This window comes from Cetorhinus maximus, chromosome 3 (genome assembly GCF_964194155.1).
Source record: "Cetorhinus maximus chromosome 3, sCetMax3.hap1.1, whole genome shotgun sequence".
In the NCBI taxonomy this organism is placed as follows: Eukaryota; Metazoa; Chordata; class Chondrichthyes; order Lamniformes; family Cetorhinidae; genus Cetorhinus; species Cetorhinus maximus.
In genome coordinates this window covers 94,532,280-94,552,415 of record NC_135881.1, presented here as the reverse complement: position 1 = coordinate 94,552,415, position 20,136 = coordinate 94,532,280, and the positions used below count along the sequence as shown (strand labels likewise).

General features: G+C 42.9%; 1 protein-coding gene and 1 long non-coding RNA gene across 2 annotated transcripts in view; one reads left to right on the top strand and one right to left on the bottom strand.

The window, feature by feature from the left end:
• Window positions 1–2,340: 2,340 nt before the first annotated feature.
• On the bottom strand, window positions 2,341–19,710 carry LOC144678799 (uncharacterized). Its single transcript, XR_013576182.1, has 3 exons — window positions 19,283–19,710; window positions 12,651–12,755; window positions 2,341–2,617 (listed from the first exon to the last, which is right to left on the bottom strand). It is a non-coding gene; the product is annotated as an uncharacterized LOC144678799 (long non-coding RNA).
• The window catches only part of bag1 (BCL2 associated athanogene 1), a 34,168-nt gene continuing 33,683 nt past the window's right edge, over window positions 19,652–20,136 (top strand). The window contains exon 1 of the mRNA XM_078538741.1: window positions 19,652–19,865. Within this exon, the coding sequence (XP_078394867.1) occupies window positions 19,829–19,865 (37 nt within the window). The 5' untranslated portion in view covers window positions 19,652–19,828. The remainder of the gene's footprint in view (window positions 19,866–20,136) is intronic.

Sequence of the window (20,136 nt, the reverse complement as noted above, 5' to 3'; positions counted from 1 at the left end):
TAAAACTCAACAAGCTTTTGGTCAATTTCCTAATATCTCCTTTTATACCTCTGTAAAACACTTTGGGAACCTTGTTAAAAAGACTACGCAGTGCAAGTTGTTGTCATTGCAGTAAACTAAACCTTGATAGGCCATACTATAATCTTATACCTCTGTAATACTGTCACTAAGCAAAATCCAGCTAAGCTCTAAGTTGTTGTGATAAGATGAAAATTAAGATGCAAGCTACACAATGAAGAAATATTGAAGTATTTCCTCTAGCAAATCTATTTCTCCTCCAAATTTTCTCATGTTTTCTATTTTACTCTCCTGAAGCTGGTGACACTTCTAAGGATAGTGACAGTCATCTAATGCTTTACCTAAGTGATTATTCTTTACTTGGAAACCAAGACATTGAGGGTGAGCAGAATATTCAACTGTGAAGAATATCTCAATCAAAGTTACTCTGCTATTCACACCCATTTTCCAACAGGGATTATGACAGTTCTCAGGATTGGGAACATCGGCTGACTTAGCCCCTCTTTAGACAACAACACTGAAACCAATTGTAGTAATGAACATTTTTATAAAACACACATTTTAACATAAGTCAATGTCAACAGTACTATATTTCTTACATTAAGGTTTATTTTGGAGCTTACATTTGAAATGGAATGCTGTTAATAATGCTTAAAAATCAGTGTTCTACGTGTTGCTTCTGAAATGTCCAGTTATTTCCCTTGGCACAAACCCCAGCAAAGTAAACTACAAATAAATTATTTTATTAAAACTGAAATCTCTGATTTATGACATAAATGGGAAACTATCAAATAAATTTATGGCACGCAGGCTTGGAGATTCCGTTAGGGTTGCAAGCAAAAAAAATGCCCCCAAAATGCACACAACACTGTGCTGGTTCTGCTAAGGTGAAGTTATGTCCACGTTTCTGCACAAATTTATTGGCATAATGAATCAGTGCAATCAAGCAGCCTATTGATGGTAATTGATCAGTGACTGGAGCAGGGAATTTTCCCCCATCACAAAAATGAGTGAGATTGCCAGGAAATGGGCCATTCTTCAACTGACTGAGTTATTTATCTTGGTCTTACTATTTAGTAGGTTTCAATTGACTGCTGGTCACTGCTGTCTTCAAATTAGTGCTTTACTGCAACAGGCAGAGCACACATGTATGGCCTCAATTGACCAGTGGTCAAAAGTCCAAGATTGAGAGTGGCTGAAGATGAAAAGGTCTGATTGTTTTTGTGTGACAAGGAATCGTGTAATTTTAGCACATTTTACGATATGTAGTGAAATGCAAATGCTCCTGGGCCACTTCAAATAGGTGAAATTATTAGACTTCAAGTGGGTAGAAACATTAGTTTTTCCTTTGTTTACCTTCTGTTACTGTTAGGACTGTGGACCAATGCATTTGTATAAAATCACCAAAGTGACCTCAGCATTTCATCATTCAATGCAATTAGTGCGTGTAACACAGTATTAAGTCCATACTCACAATAGGACATGTTAACATGACACCAGACGCCAACAAAACAAAACAGCAATAGAGCAGCATAGTAACATTTGGTATGTTAAATTTTGCAGATTATGGATCAACATATAATAATACCTTACATAAATATGAAAATCGGTTTTTAAAATATTTTGCAAAATATTTTTAACAGCCTCAGTGGGCACTTGGGTAGTGTCGAGTTCCTGAGCCAGCTAAGCCATAGGTGGCACAATGCAGTGACTGCTGCCAAAGGCAGGATATGGCTGAGACTGCGGCCAGCTGGAATATCCATCCTCCCCCCTCTGGGGCTGGAGCCTGAGCCAGAGCCTGAAGCCAAACGATGGGCTGTGGTTAGTTCAGGGCTGAGTCGCTCAATCAAGAACAGGGCCTTGGATGGTGACAGATTAAAGAGAGAGGAGCTGAGTGATGGTTCCCCTGAGCCAAGCGGAGGTCGGAAAAAAATTAAAAGGGCAGAATTCCATAATCCAAAAGTTAGAATTCTGCCAAACAGAGGAAATTTCTCATCCCTGAAAATCTTATGTATCAAGTGCAGATCAGTTGATCAGGTCAATTGGCCAGATAAATTTATAGACTAACTTAAATGGAATTTAAAATAATAATGTTTGATTAATGTGAACAGGGGTACTTGTATGCTCAGGAATCTGGGCTTAATGTGTTGACCACCCCAAATGGGTACGATCAGCGGTAACCCACTATTCTGAAGTGAGAGCCTGGCCAGTTCTATAGGTGGAGACTGCTTGTAGTGAAGGGGCTTTTGAAATAGTGCAAAAAATCACAAAACCTCTCGTGTAAAATGTTGACGCTTACTCTTAACATTCCATGACCTTTTGCACATGTAAATCCACCCAGATTTTACTGTTATCTGGGTAGAAATAATAAGAAACTCCACAATATAAAGCTTTTCTAATTAGTTGAATTCTCCTTGAGCCACTCTCACTTTTTTTTATATCTTTGTTTAGACCGAACTCTTACTTTTTTCTTTTTTGCTGATTTCTTTTTGGAGGAAGAGCTTTTGGTTTTTGATGACTTTTCTGTGCTTTTTCCTTTGTTGTTGCCGGAAGTGTCAGTTCTTGGTCCAAATTCAACCAGCTGCCCCTGGCAATTCGACTATCCAACAGATTCAAGAGAATAAAAAAAAAGTCAAAACAAAGTTCTCTTTGTAAACACCTTCAAATTCAGTCTTATTAAGAACCAGTGACTTATGTTACTGAAAGTGGTATGTTAAATGTTTATTCCTTTTCCCAAGTCTCTTTCCTTTTATTCTTCTGGCCAGGCTGCTTTGCACAGAAGCCTGTCCCACATTTCAGAACTGATTTAACTTGAGGTGGGAATGGAAGGCATGGGGACCAAAAGCAAACAGGTATTTAGTAAGAGGCCTGAGAGATTTAATGGCCAGGCCTCACTTACATTCTCTAGCACTACCTCCTGCATGGAGTATGTCCCTAGCAAGGTAAGTACAGATGGGGAGGATCAGTAAGTACAAACTTGGAGTGGAGTTGCAAACAATAGGGACAATTTTAATCCTCCCATCCGATGGGAATGGTGCAGGTGTGGAGCTAAGATGGCCAGTTGGCAGGCGTAGGTTCCCCACTCATTTCCACCCTCACCATTTTTACTTGACTGAATTCTGTCATGGGATGGCTATCTGCCCAAAAGGAGCACAGGCCTAATTTAAATAAATGGCTTGTTTCCACGACATCATTAAGATGCACAGTCCATTTTAAGCAACACCAGATTAAGGCTCGAAGAGCTGGCAACAGTCAGGAACCTGGCCACAGGAGGTCCAGGAGAGTGACCTTTAATTTATATTTAAAGTTTCTTCTGAGTCAGGAGCAGCAGGAGTGCTTCTCCTGACCCGACAAGGGTACCTTTAACCTTCCTTGTGATAGGTTTCCGCTCCTCTCTCGATTGCAGATATGCTGATAATCCTCTCCTCCCCAAATCTATACTTACCTAGTCATGGATTGTCTCTGTGGATCCTGGGTGGCAGTTTCACCTCTACTAATTTTGATTCCCTTCAATCAGTGGTGACATCATATGGGCAGGAATCGGTGGAATGGCATGGAAATGAGCCTGGCTGATACAAGCTCCTAAGCCTCATGTCTTGGGAGGTTGTAGGAATCTCTGCCTGTTTTGGCCAATTCGCACCCAAGTTAAAATTGGCCCCTATGGGTGTATCTGTGAACCACTGACCTCAGTCACGCTGCTCAGTGAAAGCTCCAATTGGATGCCATGTGGTTCCCCCATAGGAATAAATGCATGTAGATTAAAGGGTTAATGGTTATGTTAATGATCATGAGATCGATGGTGATGTAAGCATGACATCGAGTTAGATGACCAAGAGGCTGCAAGAGAGCAAGATGCATAACAGTCTGTGTCCTGAAAACCATGTACTCATCATGAGGTCTTTGTAAATAGCTCTTAGTAAATAATTTCAAGAAAAAATATGTACCGACCATCTCAACTCTCTCATAGAATAAGCAAAACCTCATCAGGACCTGGTAACACACCAAACATGGTGACAGACCGAAACATGGTGGCAGTGCTGGAGGCCGCAGTTTAAGCAACTGAGGACATATATTAGTAACCCATGGGTTACTTGGAACAGCTCAACTTTGCAATGAAGTAGTACAAAACCGAAACATACTTTAGTAAGGGACAGTGAGCCACGCATGATACTGATGACCATTGAACAGCCACGACCTCTTCCACAGGCTTTCTAACACATCGAGGTTCCACAGCAAGGACAATGACAGGAGCTCTTGAACAGGCAGTTCAAAAGGTACCGGGCAGCTTCAGGTTTACAAGAAAAAGCACAGAAACACCAGGTCTGTATCCTTTTATGGGCATATAAAAGGGGCCATAGCTGATGTTGCCCTGGCGCAACAAGGCATCAAAGATACTTTGATCCTATAACAAGGTTATGGAGCTTTCAATAAATACTTCAGCCCTAAGAAGAATCTAGTCATTGAAAGTGCAAGATTCAACCAGAGGAGCCAAAGGCCAGGGGAATCCATTGATTCCTTTATTCATGATTTGTATTGATTGGCTAATAATTCTGGCTAGGGAGCCTTAAAGCATGGATTCATTTGTGACCGCATAGTAGTTGGCGTGCTCGGCGACACACTGTCAGATTTTTTGCAATCCAAAGAGGATTTGACCTTAGACAATGCCAAACAGTTTGCAAGGCAGGCAGATCTGTAACAGCAGAATTGGCGTGTAATTCAGGGAGATGTCGAGACTCAGGAGGGGCTGATCCAGTATGTAGGCCCATAGTCAGGAGCCCTCCCCACTAAAAAGCCTGCGAAAAAGCCCGCCAAAGGGGCGGAGAGAGCCCTTCCATCTAGGTTACAATATTTCAGATGCGATGCCAAAAGATAACACTGCTGTGAGCACTGTCCAGCAGGAGGGTGCTGAATGTTTTCTCTGCAGTAGACCAGACATTTTAAACAATACTGCTGATCTAAAACACAATTAAGGGGATGAAAGCTGGAACAAGTTTCCAACCATTTTGAGGTCCAGGAAATAGGAAATACAGCATTTCGACCTGACGATTTCCTTCGAGAAATCAAAAAAGCTGATAAGCAGTTCTGATCAATAGAGTTAAAAGTCCAAGCATACAGAACCGAATTTAAACTGGACACTGGGGCAGGAGTCACAGTCCTGTTTGTCAAATTGGACCGGCTTCAGGAAGTAAAAATCCAACCATCTAACTTAAAGCTACAAGGGCCAGGAGGCACAGTTCTCAAACTGAAGGGTCAGTTCACTATAACCCTTAGGCACGAAGATAAAGAAATTAACAAAATTCTTTATATCTTACAGAGCAGAAAATTTCTCTGTTCAGCAAGTCAGCATGTTTGGGACTTGGTCTTCTACGAAAGGTCGATGAGATAACAGTACAGGATGGCAAAGCAATACTCAGGGATGAATTTCCAAAGTTGTTTAGAGGACTGGCAAACCTCGAAAGTGCAGCAGCAATTGAAGCTCATTCATTACGCAGTGAGTTGCTCTTTATTGTAGAAACACCATCCACTGGACCACCAGAGGAGATTGCAGATCTCCCACTTCTCTTTGAAGACAAGCTAGAAGAGGCAGAAACAAGAGGCACTGAAAAGACGGTGACCATCTGTGAGAGGAGATTCTAGACCCTGGTTGTCTCTCCTGACAGAGTCCAGGAGAATGAAGCCACTGCTGAAGCTGATGATCTGTTGGACAAAGAGGTCCTAGATCTTCCTACACTCTTTGACTCCATTGTCAATGTGTCTGACATCTCTGTTGTCTTTCTTGATGAGCACTCAGCTTTCATTGAAGAAGGTAATAAAGAGGTGAACTTGTCTACTTATTCCACTGAACCCCCCCAATAACATGCATCAACAATTGCAGGCTGACAGAAGAAAGCTATCCAGGGAGATTGAGATCCAAACTGGATCAAACCAATCGAAGTTCCGAGCTTATTAATTTGTATGAATGTAAGTTACAGCTCACACTTGAACCTCACCAGCAAGTCACAGATACATTCAGATCATCTTTCAGTAAAGAAGAAGCAAACTACAGAGCTTATACATCTAAAGAGTCCTATGCAGGAATTTCATAGAGATCCAGGTCTGGAGGTTTATTCCATTGTTGAAGATGGGGCAATCCTACTTTCTCATGCTGACACTGCAACCCCATTGACTAGAGTGGAGCAGCCTCATGCTGAAGCAAACGTGAAAATGATTCCACTACCTATGGAAAGTGCAACTCCTTCCTGAAGAGTAGTAGGAAAGTCTTCTTGTCTTCGTATCCTGCAATGTCTTCAAGATATTCTTCATTCTTATTTTCATCTACCAGGTTCAGCCAGGTCTCAGATACTGTATTGATTACTCCTTTCGTCGTTATTGCAGCAGTGAATGATACAGCTGCGAAGTTCTCCAAAGAAGTTGCAAGTGTTGCATTTTCTCAAGCCTTTCCACAGTGTGCAATGCAGAAACAGAAGATTACTGAGAGAAGGTCAGTTTGTTCTCTTCCTTTTCAAAGGGTTGTGACCATCTGAGTCCTGAAGATTTCTCTCTTGAATCCGTTTTTCCTCAATTGATTTTCGTAGCACTTACAGTCAGGTAATTGTAGAGTCACAGCCCAGGAATCAGCAGTCATGAGAACCTGAATGTGTTTGCCTTCCAAGGAGAAGATAAGGTAACACATATATCCAACACTTCCTCCAAGACAGCCGAGAACACCGTTGGTGATTGAAGCCTTTAATTAGAAATTAGAAATTAGAAATTGGCGACCCATTTCACTGTTGAATATGGACTATAAGATTCTGTCCAAGGTCATCGCCAATCGGGTCAAATCCGCTCTGGAATTGGTGATTCACCCTGACCAGACCTGCTCTGTGCCAGGCAGGAAGATCTCTGACAGCCTGGCGCTGCTCAGGGATACGATTGCCTATGTACAGGACAGGGGTGTGGATACCTGCCTCATCAGCTTGGATCAGGAGAAGGCCTTTGACAGAATATCGCACACCTACATGGGGGATGTGCTCTCCAAAATGGGGTTTGGGGAGGGAATTCGAAATTGGATCCAACTGCTCTACACTAACATCAGTAGCGCAGTCTCAATCAATGGGTGGGAAACAGATAGCTTTCCGATTAAATCTGGAGTCAGGCAGGGCTGTCCTCTCTCGCCTGTCCTTTTCGTGTGTTGCATAGAACCCTTTGCCGAGTCCATCAGGAAGGATCCGGGCATAAGAGGAGTGACGATCCCAGGCAGTGGAGGCACTCAGGTAAAAGCCTCCCTGTACATGGACGACGTCGCCGTCTTCTGCTCGGATCCGCTGTCGGTGCGCAGACTGATGCACATCTGCGACCAGTTCGAACTGGCCTCGGGAGCCAAGGTAAATCGTGGGAAGAGCGAGGCCATGTTCTTTGGGAACTGGGCTGACCGATCCTTTGTCCCCTTCACTGTCAGGGCTGACGGCCTGAAGGTGCTGGGGATATGGTTCGGAGGGACCGGGGCATGCGTTAGAAACTGGAAGGAGCGAGTGGCTATGGTGAAAAGGAAACTGGGCATGTGGGAGCGACGCTCCCTCTCCATTGCGGGTAAGAACCTGGTCATCAGGTGTGAGGTACTCTCGCTGTTGCTGTACGTGGCGCAGGTCTGGCCCATTCCAGACTCCTGCGCGATGGCGATCACTCGAGCCATCTTCCGCTTTATCTGGAGGTCGAAAATGGATCGTGTCCGCAGGGACGCGATGTACAAGCCTCTAGATAAAGGGGGAAAAAACGTGCCCAACATCGCCCTCATACTGATGGCCACCTTTGTGTGTGGCTGCATCAAGCGGTGCGTAGACCCTCAGTACGCAAACACCAAGTGTCACTACGTGCTGAGGTTCTACCTGTCCCCGGTGTTGCGAAGGATGGGTCTGGCCACGCTGCCGCGGAACGCTCCAAGTAGTTGGACCGTGCCGTACCACCTGTCCCTGGTGGAAAAATTTATGCAGAAAAACACCTTTGACCACAAGTCCATCAGGCAGTGGTCAGCACGTAACGTCCTAGAGGCCCTGAGGGATAAGGAGAGGGTGGACCCTGTGGGATGGTTCCCCGAGCAGACTGTCAAAGTCATTTGGCAGAATGCCTCATCGCCAGAACTCTCCAACAAGCACCAAGACGTAGCTTGGCTGGTGGTGAGAAAGGCCCTCCCCGTCAGATCCTTCCTACACGCCAGGAAGCTCACCCCCTCTGCACGTTGCCCTCGAGGTGGCTGCGGTGGGGAAGAGACCGTTGTTTACCTCCTTGTGGATTGTGCCTTTGCAAAGAAAGTCTGGAGAGAGATGCAGTGGTTGCTGTCGAGGTTCATCCCGAGCAGCTCTGTGACACAGGACTCTGTGCTCTACGGGCTGTTCCCAGGGACACACACCGAGACAAACATCAACTGCAGCTGGAGGATCATCAACTCGGTGAAAGAGGCGCTTTGGTCTGCCCGAAACTTGTTGGTCTTCCAGCACAAAGAGTTGTCCCCGACCGATTGTTGCGGACTGGCACAATCCAAAGTCCAGGACTACGTGCTGAGGGACGCACTAAAGCTTGGGGCAGCTGCCGCAAAGGCGCAATGGGGAAGGGTCGCTGTCTAAGACCTTTCTACCACAGCGCACCGAGAGACTGGGAACTGTTTAGAGCCCCTCGGGCTGTACAGATCAAAATGAAAGGCTGTAAATGACTGTAATATTGTTTGTACTGATGCACCTGGTGATACATTTTGTAAAAGTTTAACCTGGATTGTACCCTTGTAATGTTGTTTTTGAAATGGTTTGGAATGTGATTGAAGATATTTTATGAATAAAGTATATTTTTACAAAAAAAAGAAAAAAAAAAGATTGAAGCCTTTGGTGACAGTGACTTGGGGGGGAAGGGAGTAGGAGTTGGATGGAAACTGTAAATAGTATATTCCCAGCATCTGTAAATCTCATGTAATGTGAATAGTTTAACAAAAGAATGTAACAGTTTTGAGATTATACTTGAGGTGAGATGGAAAGGATTAATGGCTACGTTAATGAGACAATGAGATTAAATGATATCCTTTTTTTCTTTATCCTTTCATGGGATGTGGGCATCGCTGGCAAGGCCAGCATTTGTTGCCCATCCCTAATTGTCCTTCAGCTGAGTGGCTTGCCACACCATTTCAGAGGGCAGTTCAGAGTCAAACACATTGCTGTGGGTCTGGAGTCACATAAAGGCCAGATTGGGTTGGAAGGCAAATTTCCTTCCTTAAAGGACATTAGTGAACCTGATGGGTCTCTACAACAATCAACAATGGTTTCATGTCACCATTGCTGAGACTAGTTTGTAATTCCTGATTTATCAGTTGAATTTAAATTCCACCAGCTGCCATGGTGGGATTGAACCCGTGTCCCGAGAGCATTATCCTGGGCCTATGGATTACTAGTCCATTGAAGAAGTGCCAGACTGTCTCCCCCCTTGCTTGATGTAATTATGACATCAAGAGTCAGATGACCAAGAGGCTGCAAGAGAGCAAGACGCATAACAATCAGTGTCCTGAAAACCATGTACTCATCACGAGGTCTTTGTAAATAGCTCTTAGTAAATAATTTCAAGAAAATATATGTACCAACTATCTCAATTCTTACATAGAATAAGCAAAACCTCATCAGGACCTGGTAACACACCAAAGGTGGTGACAGATCGAAACATGGTGGCAACGCTGGAGGCTGCAGTTTAAGCAACTGAGGCCGCAGATTGGTAACCCATGGGTGAAGACCTTGGAACAGCTCAATCTCTCATAAAATAAGCAAAACCTTATCAAGACCTGGTAACATACCAAAACATGGTGACAGATTGAAACATTACACACTTTCATGTGAAGATAAATTTTAAAGTAAATGGTTGTTGCAGAAATTGCACAAATTTCACACTTGCTTCATGCAATGAGATATGCTGTCCAATTTTCTGAGCACATTTAAACAACAACAAATCAATTTGAAAATATTGAGCCACTTCCAAAAACTCTGTGATTTGAGTTTTGTTCTCCCGCTGCTAAAACTGATCCATTGGAACTAGAATACATTTTCAATAGGACAAGAAAGCTGGCACTCAAAAAGCATGATGATTGTCAGTGCTTCCAAGCGACCTAACTGCAACTGAAACAGTTTAAGGCCATTTTACAGGTGTCCTGGCTTCTTTAAGAGAAAGAAAGATAGAAGTTAGATTTTCACAGCACCTTTAACAACATCAGGATATCAGGACATCCCAAAGTGCTTTACAGCTAAGTAAGTACTTCTAGGCTGGAGTCAATGCAGGGAACGTAGCATCCAATTTGTGCACAGCAAAGTCTAGCAAATAGAAGTTAGATAATAATCAAATAATCTGATTCAGTGATTTTCGTTGAGGTACAAACATTGGTCAGGACACTGGGAGTATTTCCCTGCACTGCTTCAAAATAGTGCCATGTGATCACTTAAAACCACAAGGCAGCTGGAGCCACAGCTTAATGTCTTATCTGAAATGCGGCACTTCTGACAATGCAGCACCTCTTCAATAATACACTGATGTATCAGTCTGGATGACATTTTCAAGTCTTTAGAGTGGGACTTGAGCTCACCACCTTCTGATTCAGCACTGTGAAAGTTTTACCACTGAACCAAGGGCAGTGGTTACATTGTTGATCTGATTTCATTCTACCTTATCTCGTCGCCCCCCAGAGAATCACCTGCAATTCTTTCTCTTCCCACACCTACACCATTATTTTGGTGTTGCCCAAGGATCTTTACTTGGCCCCCTGCTATTTCTCATATATATGCTGCCCCTTTGAAAACACAGCATTAGTTTCCACATGTGCTGATGACACCCAGCTCTACCTGTCCCCCACCTCTCACAACCGATCTGCTGTCTATAAATTATCAGACTGCTTGTCCAACATCCAATACTGGATGAGCAGAAGTTTCCTCCAGCTAAATATTGTGAAGACTGAAACCTTTGGTCCCTGCACAAAATCCATTCCCTAACCACCGACTTCCTCCCTTTTCCTGGCAAACGTCTGAGGCCGAGCCAAACTATTCACAACCTTGGTATCATATTTAACCCTGATATATATATATAAAACCACATATCCATATCATCACTAAGATGCCTATTTCCAATTCCATAGCATTGCCCGACTCTGTCCCTGCCTCGGCTTACCTGCTGATCAAAACCCTCATTCATGCCTTTGTTAGCTCTAAACTTGACCATTCCTATGTACTCCTGGCCGTTCTCCCACATTCTACCCTCCATAAACTTGAGGTGATCAAAACTCTGTTTTCCATGACCCAGCTTACACCAAGTCCTTTTTGTCCATTGCCCCTGCCCCCACTGACCTACATTGGAGATCAGTTAAAAAACTTCTCATCCTAGTTTTCAAATACCTTCATGGCTTTACTCCTCCCTATCTCTGCAATCTTCACCAGCTCTACTATCCCCTGAAACGCCTGCACTCCTTCAATTTTGGCATCTTGTGCATCCCAATTTTAATAACTCCACCACAGGCAGCCAAACCTCAGCTGCTGAGGCCCTAAGCTGTGAAATTTCCTCCATAGATCTCTCCATCTCTGTACTTCTTTGACCAAGCTTTAGATCCTCTGCCCTAATGTGGCCCAGTGTCAAATTGTGTTTGATAACACGCCTGTGAAGTGCCTTGGGACATTTTACTATACAAACTGTCGTTGTTGCACATGAGAGTTACGACACAGAAACAGATCATTCAGCCAAACAATTTATATTGGTGTTTATCCTCCCAATCTATTATTCCTTTACCCCCTTATGTGTAAAAACAAATTTATGCAGGTATCCTGGTATATGCAAAGGGTTTTTTTTAAAATTTATACACTTTCTGAAATCATGGCACTGGCAAGTGCTCCAAATGTTTGTTTCAGTTAGGATATGAATTACAGTTCAGCTGGTTGTGCCTGTGTTTTCTAATCTCAGCTAACAGCATTATTTCAGTTGTCAAGTTTGGTGGGAGTCCTCTTTTTGAAATGAACTGGTAAATGAACCCAATCCAATAGGGACACATCAACAAGTGCTTTATGTTACAGTAAGAAAATCACTCATTTTTTTCTTAAATATATAAATGCCCCCCCCTTTCAGAAAGAGAAAACACTAGAAATATTCTCTGGAATGCACTTCCTAAACTGATATTTTAGCAAAGAAAATAACATTAATTTAAATTATGTCTGTTAAATTATGGGAAATGTGTTATTTATACCAACAAACATAAACCAAATTATGCTATTCCTGTTTAATTTGCTGTTTTTATATAAATCAGGTATCTAACTTTCTATTGTAACTTTGTGATTGCTCAGCAGGAAGGAGAATTTATGGATAATTCAATCCTTTTCCCTATTGACCATAGCCTTGCACTAAATGCTGACTGAGAACCAATCAGTCTTGCTACATGCAGTGGAAGGTGAGCTCCAGCAATGAGAAACCCACTCATGAAGACCTTACCTAGTAATGGTAAACAAAACACTGCAAACACTCTGCCTCCAACTTATTTATTACCTGCTGTCATATTAAACTATATATTACTCTAAATTAGGACCTGGTTGGGAAAGTGAATATGTGTTTGTTGTTGTACTGGAATTGCTGGTCGTATTTTGAGTCTTTCTCACCTGGAAGCATACTCTGCATTTATCTGGTGATGACATGGTGCCGCTGAAATCTCCCCTGCCACATTCCTTACAGTAACGTGTCCCACACCATTTACACATATAGACCTGAATGAAAAGAGGAATGAACATGTGACACTATATACAATGCACAGCTCTATTAATGTCAAATAAAGTCTCATTTTCAGCCCAGAACAGACTGATTAACATTTATGCATTATTACCAGTTTCAGCATTCCATATTTTTGCAACAATCTTACTGCTTTCTTGATCCACAAGATATGATTATTAACTGCTTTCTCTTCCACCATGTATTTGATTCTTAATTATATTCAAAATCTGAAAGATTATCTGTTTTCCATTATGTAGACACCAACCACCCTTTCTCCATATAGTGCATAGATTAATTTGCCTCTTAGTTTAATAGTATTGTTCAGGGTCCTTGCCATCTCTCAGTCCATTGTGCCCAAGGCTGTTACCCTCTCTCAGTCCATAGTGCAGAGGACTATAGATCTCTCTTATTCCAAAGTATAGGGAGATCCTGTGGTGCAGTGCATCGCTACCTCTGGGCCAGAAGCCCAGTTCAGGACTTGATGGCCACGGTAGGTGTGTTCATATCATGACCAAAAAGGTTGATTATCAACCTGTAAATCCCTCCAATGTGCCTGACGGCAGGTGGTAAGAATGGGAGAGTTTCCTGGTCAGCCATATTGCAGAAGGCAATGGCAAACTACTGCAGGATTTTGCTAATGCCCTCTTAGGCTAAAGGAGGAGGATTCCATAGTGTCCACTACTATTAACCTCTCTCATTCTATAGTGTATAGGACAGTGATCCTCCCTAATTCCATAGTTTATGGAACCATCATCCTCTCTCAGTCCATAATGTATAGGCCTATTACCATCTCTCAGTTTGTAACGTACAAGACCATCACCCTTTCTCAGTTCATACTGTACAGGACCATCACCCTTTCTCAGTTCATATTGTACAAGACCATCACCCTTTCTCAGTTCATATTGTACAGGACCATCACCCTTTCTCAGTTCATATTGTACAGGACCATCACCCTTTCTCAGTTCATATTGTACAGGACCATCACCCTTTCTCAGTTCATATTATACAGGACCATCACGCTTTCTCAGTTCATATTATACAGGACCATCACCCTTTCTCAGTTCATATTATACAGGACCATCACCCTTTCTCAGTTCATATTGTATAGGACCATCACCCTTTCTCAGTTCATATTGTACAGGACCATCACCCTTTCTCAGTTCATATTGTACAGGACCATCACCCTTTCTCAGTTCATATTATACAGGACCATCACGCTTTCTCAGTTCATATTATACAGGACCATCACCCTTTCTCACTTCATATTGCAGGACCATCACGCTTTCTCAGTTCATATTATACAGGACCATCACCCTTTCTCAGTTCATATTATACAGGACCATCACCCTTTCTCAGTTCATATTGTACAGGACCATCACCCTTTCTCAGTTCATATTGTACAGGACCATCACCCTTTCTCAGTTCATATTGTACAGGACCATCACCCTTTCTCAGTTCATATTGTACAAGACCATCATCCTTTCTCAGTTCATATTATACAAGACCTTCACCCTCACCCGTTCCATAGTTTACAAAACCATTACTCTCTCTCCTATATTGTATAATTACTAACCCCTCTCATTACAAAATCATTGAAATTTCCATGTCAATCGAGACGATTTAGTTCATCACATTTTTACTCGTGGTATCTCATGCCAGTAGAGCTAGCTACCCCAATCCAATTTTCCTGCTTTTTCTCTCTACTTTTAATTTCCTCAATTGTTATCGAATTCCATCTTAAATGTGATCATTGTTTTCTTCAATCACCACGCATTCCATATTCTATTAGTTTTTAGGCTTAGATTTATATCTCCTTATTATCAATTCACTGATCATTGGACATACTGTTTAAATGTATACCCTATTATACCCTAACATTGAAAAGCACTTCTAATAGATCTCCATTAATAATCTCTGCTCCAGTGTATGTTTCCATGCCTTGCATCATAACGATATACTCTCATCTCAGTTATCTCCCTTGTACATCTGTGTTGGGTAATACTCCTTATATCCAATATCCTTTCTGCAGTGAAATGCCCAAAATGCATACAGTTCTCCAGCTGCAGCCTAGCTAATGTGGTTGACTTTTAAATGCCCTCTGAACAAGGGCGATTAGGGGTGGGCAATAAATGCAGGCCTAGCCAGCGACGTCCACATCATGAATGAATGAAAAGCATTATAGATTCGCTGCCACTTTTTTTTTGCTTTTACATTCAATTTCCCTCCAGGAAAAATAATCTATTTTCACCTTTTGCGTCTTATTACACACTCCCCTGCAATACTGCACAGAATTAGTGCCTTCTCCTGTGGCATGTGGGCTAATTACTCCTATTGTGTGCAAAAACATTACCCCCTTTCCATACTGTGTTACACTCTGACTGCAGTTAACCCGAATAAGTGTATACCTTCCTTACGCAGATTTTAAACTACCACAGAAACGAAAACTCTCTTTTATTTCTCCTCCTGTGTTGCCCGGTCTAAGAACACACAGAAAGGAATTTACCGTGTTCACTTCGGTGCAGCCCCATCTGCACATTTTAAATCAATGGTTGCCTCTAACACAAACAGTAAAAACCACGGCTGCTGTTTGGCTTTTGCCGAGAGTGGGGGCTGGGACTGGGGCTGTGCCAGAGGCAGGCTGAGATCCGGGGTAGCTGAATGTTCAGTTTCCTCTCCTTTCTGGAGGCAGTTACAGCTAAGGGCTGACTTTCCTTCCCCTGATCATCACAATCTGTTACGTTTCATGCCTACACGGCATCTGATAATTTGAAAATATTGGTTATTGAATATATATGTATATGTGTAACCTGTCCGATATTTCAGCGCATATCTCTTCGTTATTTAAAAAGAGTCTAAAACTTCCACCGAATGTTTGGAGTCTGTGTTGCTACAGGAACAGAGTTGTTCCGTGTCATTTGCAGCTACCGCACTGAACAGGAAATATCTTCACTTTTCCACATCCTTTATCGCCAGGAGTTTCCTCAGCTTCTCCTGCTCCGTCGTCGCAACTTCGCTAGAAACCCCTTTCATGCCGCACTTTCGGCGAAGTTGCGGCAACAAAGCTCTGAGGAAATTCTTCGGTCTTCTTCACGGATTGGTTACAGCACAGAAGGAGGCTTCGGCCCATCCTGTCTAATGGCACTCATCGGCCTTCTCCCTGTAGCCCTGCACATTCTTCCTGTTCAGATAATGAAAACCTGGACTGAACATGCCTCCACCGCCCTCAAGCAGTGCATTCCAGATCCTAACCACTGGTCTCATGAAAATGTTTTTCCTCATGTCACTATTGCTTCTTTTGCCAATTACCTTAAATCTGTGCCTCCTTCTCTATCCTTCCACAAATGGAAACAGTTTCTTCTTATCTACTTTGTATAGACCCCTCATGATTTTATCTATTAAATCTCCTTCCAACTTTCTCTTCTCCAAAAAGAACAGTCCCAACTTCTCCAATCTTTCTATGTAATTTAAGTTCCTCATCTCTGGGAACATTCTTGTGAATCTTCTGCACCTCTAATGTCTTCTCGTCCTTCCTAAAGTGTGGTGACCAGAACTGGACACAATATTCCAATTGAGGCTAAAGCAGTCTTTTATTCAGGTTTATCATAACTTCCTTGCTTTTGTACTCTAGGCCCCTGTTGATAAAGCCCAGGATGCTGGATGTTTTTTAACCACTCTCTCAACCTGTCCTGTCGCCTTCAATGTTTTATGCACACGTACACTCAGGTTCCTCCGCTCCTGCAGCCCCTATAGAATAGACCTTTTATTTTCTATTGTGTCTCTGGGTTCTTCCTACGAAAATGAATCACTTTGCACTTCTTTGCATTAAATTTCACCTGCCACTTGTCCACCCATTCCACCAACCTGTGAAGATCATAAGTGATTGGAGCAGGAGTAGGCCATTCGGCCCAGCAAACGTACTCTGCCAATTTGATCAGATCATGGCTGATCTGAATGTGGCCTTAACTCCATTTTCTTGTCTGTTCCCATGACCCTTAATACCCTCACTGATCAAAAATCTGTCTAACTCAGCCTTGAATATATTCAATGACTCAGCCCCCACTGCTCACTAGGGAAGAGAATTCCAAAGACTAACAACCCTCTTAGAGAAGAAATTCCTCCTGATCTGTCTTAAATGGGAGACCCCTTATTTTTAAACTGCGTCCCCTAGTTCTAAACTTCCCCACGAGAGGAAACATCTTCTCAGCATCTACCCTGTCAAGCCCCCTCAGAATCTTATATGTTTCAATAAGATCAGCTCTCATTCTTCTAAACTCCAATGAGTATAGTCCTAACCTGCTCAACCTTTCCTCATAAGGCAGCCCCTTTATCCCAGGAATCAGCCTAGTGAACTGCTTCCAATGCAAGTATTTCCCTCCTTAAGGGGACTGAAACTGCACACACCACTCCAGGTGCGGTCTCAATGCCCTGTACAGCTGTAGCAAGAGTTCCCTACTTTTATACTCCATCCCCCTTTTGCCTTCCTAATTACTTGTTGTACCTGCATGCTAACTTTTTGTGATTTATGTATAAGGACATCCAGATTCCTCTGTACCACAGCATGCTGCAGTCTCTCTCCATTTAAATAATAGTCTGATTTACTATTCTTCCTGCCAGAGTGGATCCTAGCATTTTCCCAATGATAGATGTTAGACTAACTGCCCTATAGTTTCCTACTTTCTGAATCTCTCCTTTCTTGAATAGTGGTGTTACATCTGCGGTTTTCAAATTCGCTGGGACCTTTCCAGACCTAGGGAATTTTGGAAGATTACAACCAATGCAAACACTCTCTCCAGATACTTCCTTTAATATCCAAAGATGTAGGTCATCAGGTCCATGAGACTTGTCAGTCCTTAATCCTATTAATTTTCCTGGTACTTTTTCTCTAGTTGCTGGCTTATAGACTATATCAATCAATGTAATTGCACCTTTTTTGTTCCTTAGTTCTAGCCAAATAGATTCGGTCTTTGATCCCTCTGGGACATCCTCTCTCTCCATCACTGCAATGTTGTCTTTAATCAATACTGCCACCCTTCCCTCTTTCCATCCTTTCCTGAATACCTTGTATACAGAAATAGTTTAATACCCACTCCTGTCCTTCTTTGAGCCAGGTCTCTGTTATTGCCATAACATCATATTTCTACATGTCTATGTGTCTATCTGCATCTACAACTCATGACTCTTACTTACCACAACGTGCATTTACATACATGCTCTATAACCCTAATTTAGACTTTATTACTTTCCCCCTTATGCTGAACCTACCTAATACCTTATTATTTCCTACTGTGGTCCTATCTGTCTCTCCCAATATGTTTTGCACCTTGGTATTCCTCTCTGATATTACCTCCTGGTTTCCACACCCCTGCCAACTTAATTTAAACCCTTCACACTAGCAAATCACCCACAAGAAAATTGGTTCTGGCTCTGTTTAGGTGTAACCCATCCAGCCTGTACTGGTCACAGTGATCCTGATCTGCTCCACCCTCCTCCCAGTCAGCTTCACAGTGATCCTGACCTGCTTCACATTCCTCCAGGTCTGCTTCACTTTGATCCCGATCTGCTTCACATTCTTCTTTGTCGACTTCAAAATGATCCTGACCTGCTGCACACTCATCCGAGTGTGCTTCACAGCAATCCTGGCCTGTTGCACACTGCTCCCAGTCTGCTTCACAGTGATCCCAACCTGCTTCACAGTGATCCTGACCTGCTGAATACTCCTCCCAGTTTGCTTCACACTCCTCCCAGTCTGCTTCACAGTGATCCTGATCTGTTGAATACTCACCCCAGTTTGCTTCACACTCCTCCCAGTCTGCTTCAGTGATCCTGATCTGCTGCACACCCTGCCTGGGATTTCTACTATTTCATTTTAACTTCCACAGAATAGGACAGAATAAAATGGAACAGTCACTATTTTGGGGAGAGGAAAGTGTCTTCGCCTTGTGACATCACAAGTTAATATTTTTATAGTGACTTTTAAAACATAATCACATCATAAATGATGTTTGTGTAACTAGAACTACCGTGTAAATGTGGGTTTCTTTCTAAGAGCTTTGCACAAGGACTTGGAATGGGCATGTAGAACTTGAGATTGTTGTGAGGGCAGGAAAAGGATTTATGGATGTAGATAAAGAATTTTAATTTTAAAAGCATTAGGGGATATGGAACCAAAGTAAATCGGTGAGAACAGGAGTGATGGGTAGATCTTAGTGCAGAACAAAATACAGGCTCAATTTTGGGCGAGTTGCTTTTAATGAAGGGGGAGATTGGCAAAAAAAACTGGAACAAGAAACTGAAGGTGGCAAAATATGAATAGGAGTTTCAGCAGCAGACGTGGGCAGTGTTGAAAATATGTGCTTTTGTTGATGGAAAAAATGTAGGTCTTGAGCTCCACTCAGAGCAATTGTTTTGTAGGGTTTGAACGATTGACCAGGGAATATTACGTATCTTTTAGTGGTCTAAATTGTATGTTTAAATAAACTAATGAAGTGTACAAAGTACTACACTTCACGGTTTCCATCCTTACTCTTTTCATCCTTAGCTTGTAACGCAGTCAAGGCATTCCTAGTCATTTCTTCGGTATCCCATTACAGTATACGAGGCGGTTAATATAAAGAAAAAGTTTTAACGTGTAAAGAATTGCTTTAATTTATATTTTTCGATAATCAACTTTGGTTCTTTAAGCTACCACATCTTTCTCCACGAAGGAGAGCAAGGGGAGTCACTGTCGGTGCTGCTCCCTGCTTTGTGTAAAGGGGGAAGAGGTCGCTTCACCCAGTCGGCTCGGAGTGGGACTGGTCACTTTGCTTCCACCAATCAGCCTGAAAACAAAAATCTCAACTCGGATTCAGACAACTTCACAGACTGCAGTCCGGAGATCTTAGTGCAATTATTCGAGCCACTAGTCCAGCTAACAGTTTAAGCTGTTTTTATTTAGAGATCCCACACACATTCACCTCCCGTCCCGCCGCCGCCAAGATGGCGCCCGCCTCCACTTTCTTTCACGTCCGCGTCGCCGGCCATTTCCGCTGCGGAGCGGAAGTTGAGTGAACCCCGGGAGGGTGGAGGAACGATGGCTGGAGACATGGTCGGACTCACACTGATGCACGGTAATGACCGGGGAACCGGGCTCTGCTGCCTCCATCAGATGGGGAGGAACAGCGGCTTTCAGCGGGGGTGACTGAGTCAGCTGCAGGCGGGCAGTGTCTGTCTGCCCGCCCGTGTTTGCACACTGAGCCTGTCACCGCTACAGAATGAGCTGGGCTCAATCCGAGTCAGGTCGGTGCAATACAATAGGTCTGTGTTTGCAGCGATCGAGGGACAGGGTAACCTCTGATACATCTGTTCACCGACTGTAAGGTCTGTAGGTGATAATGAAAA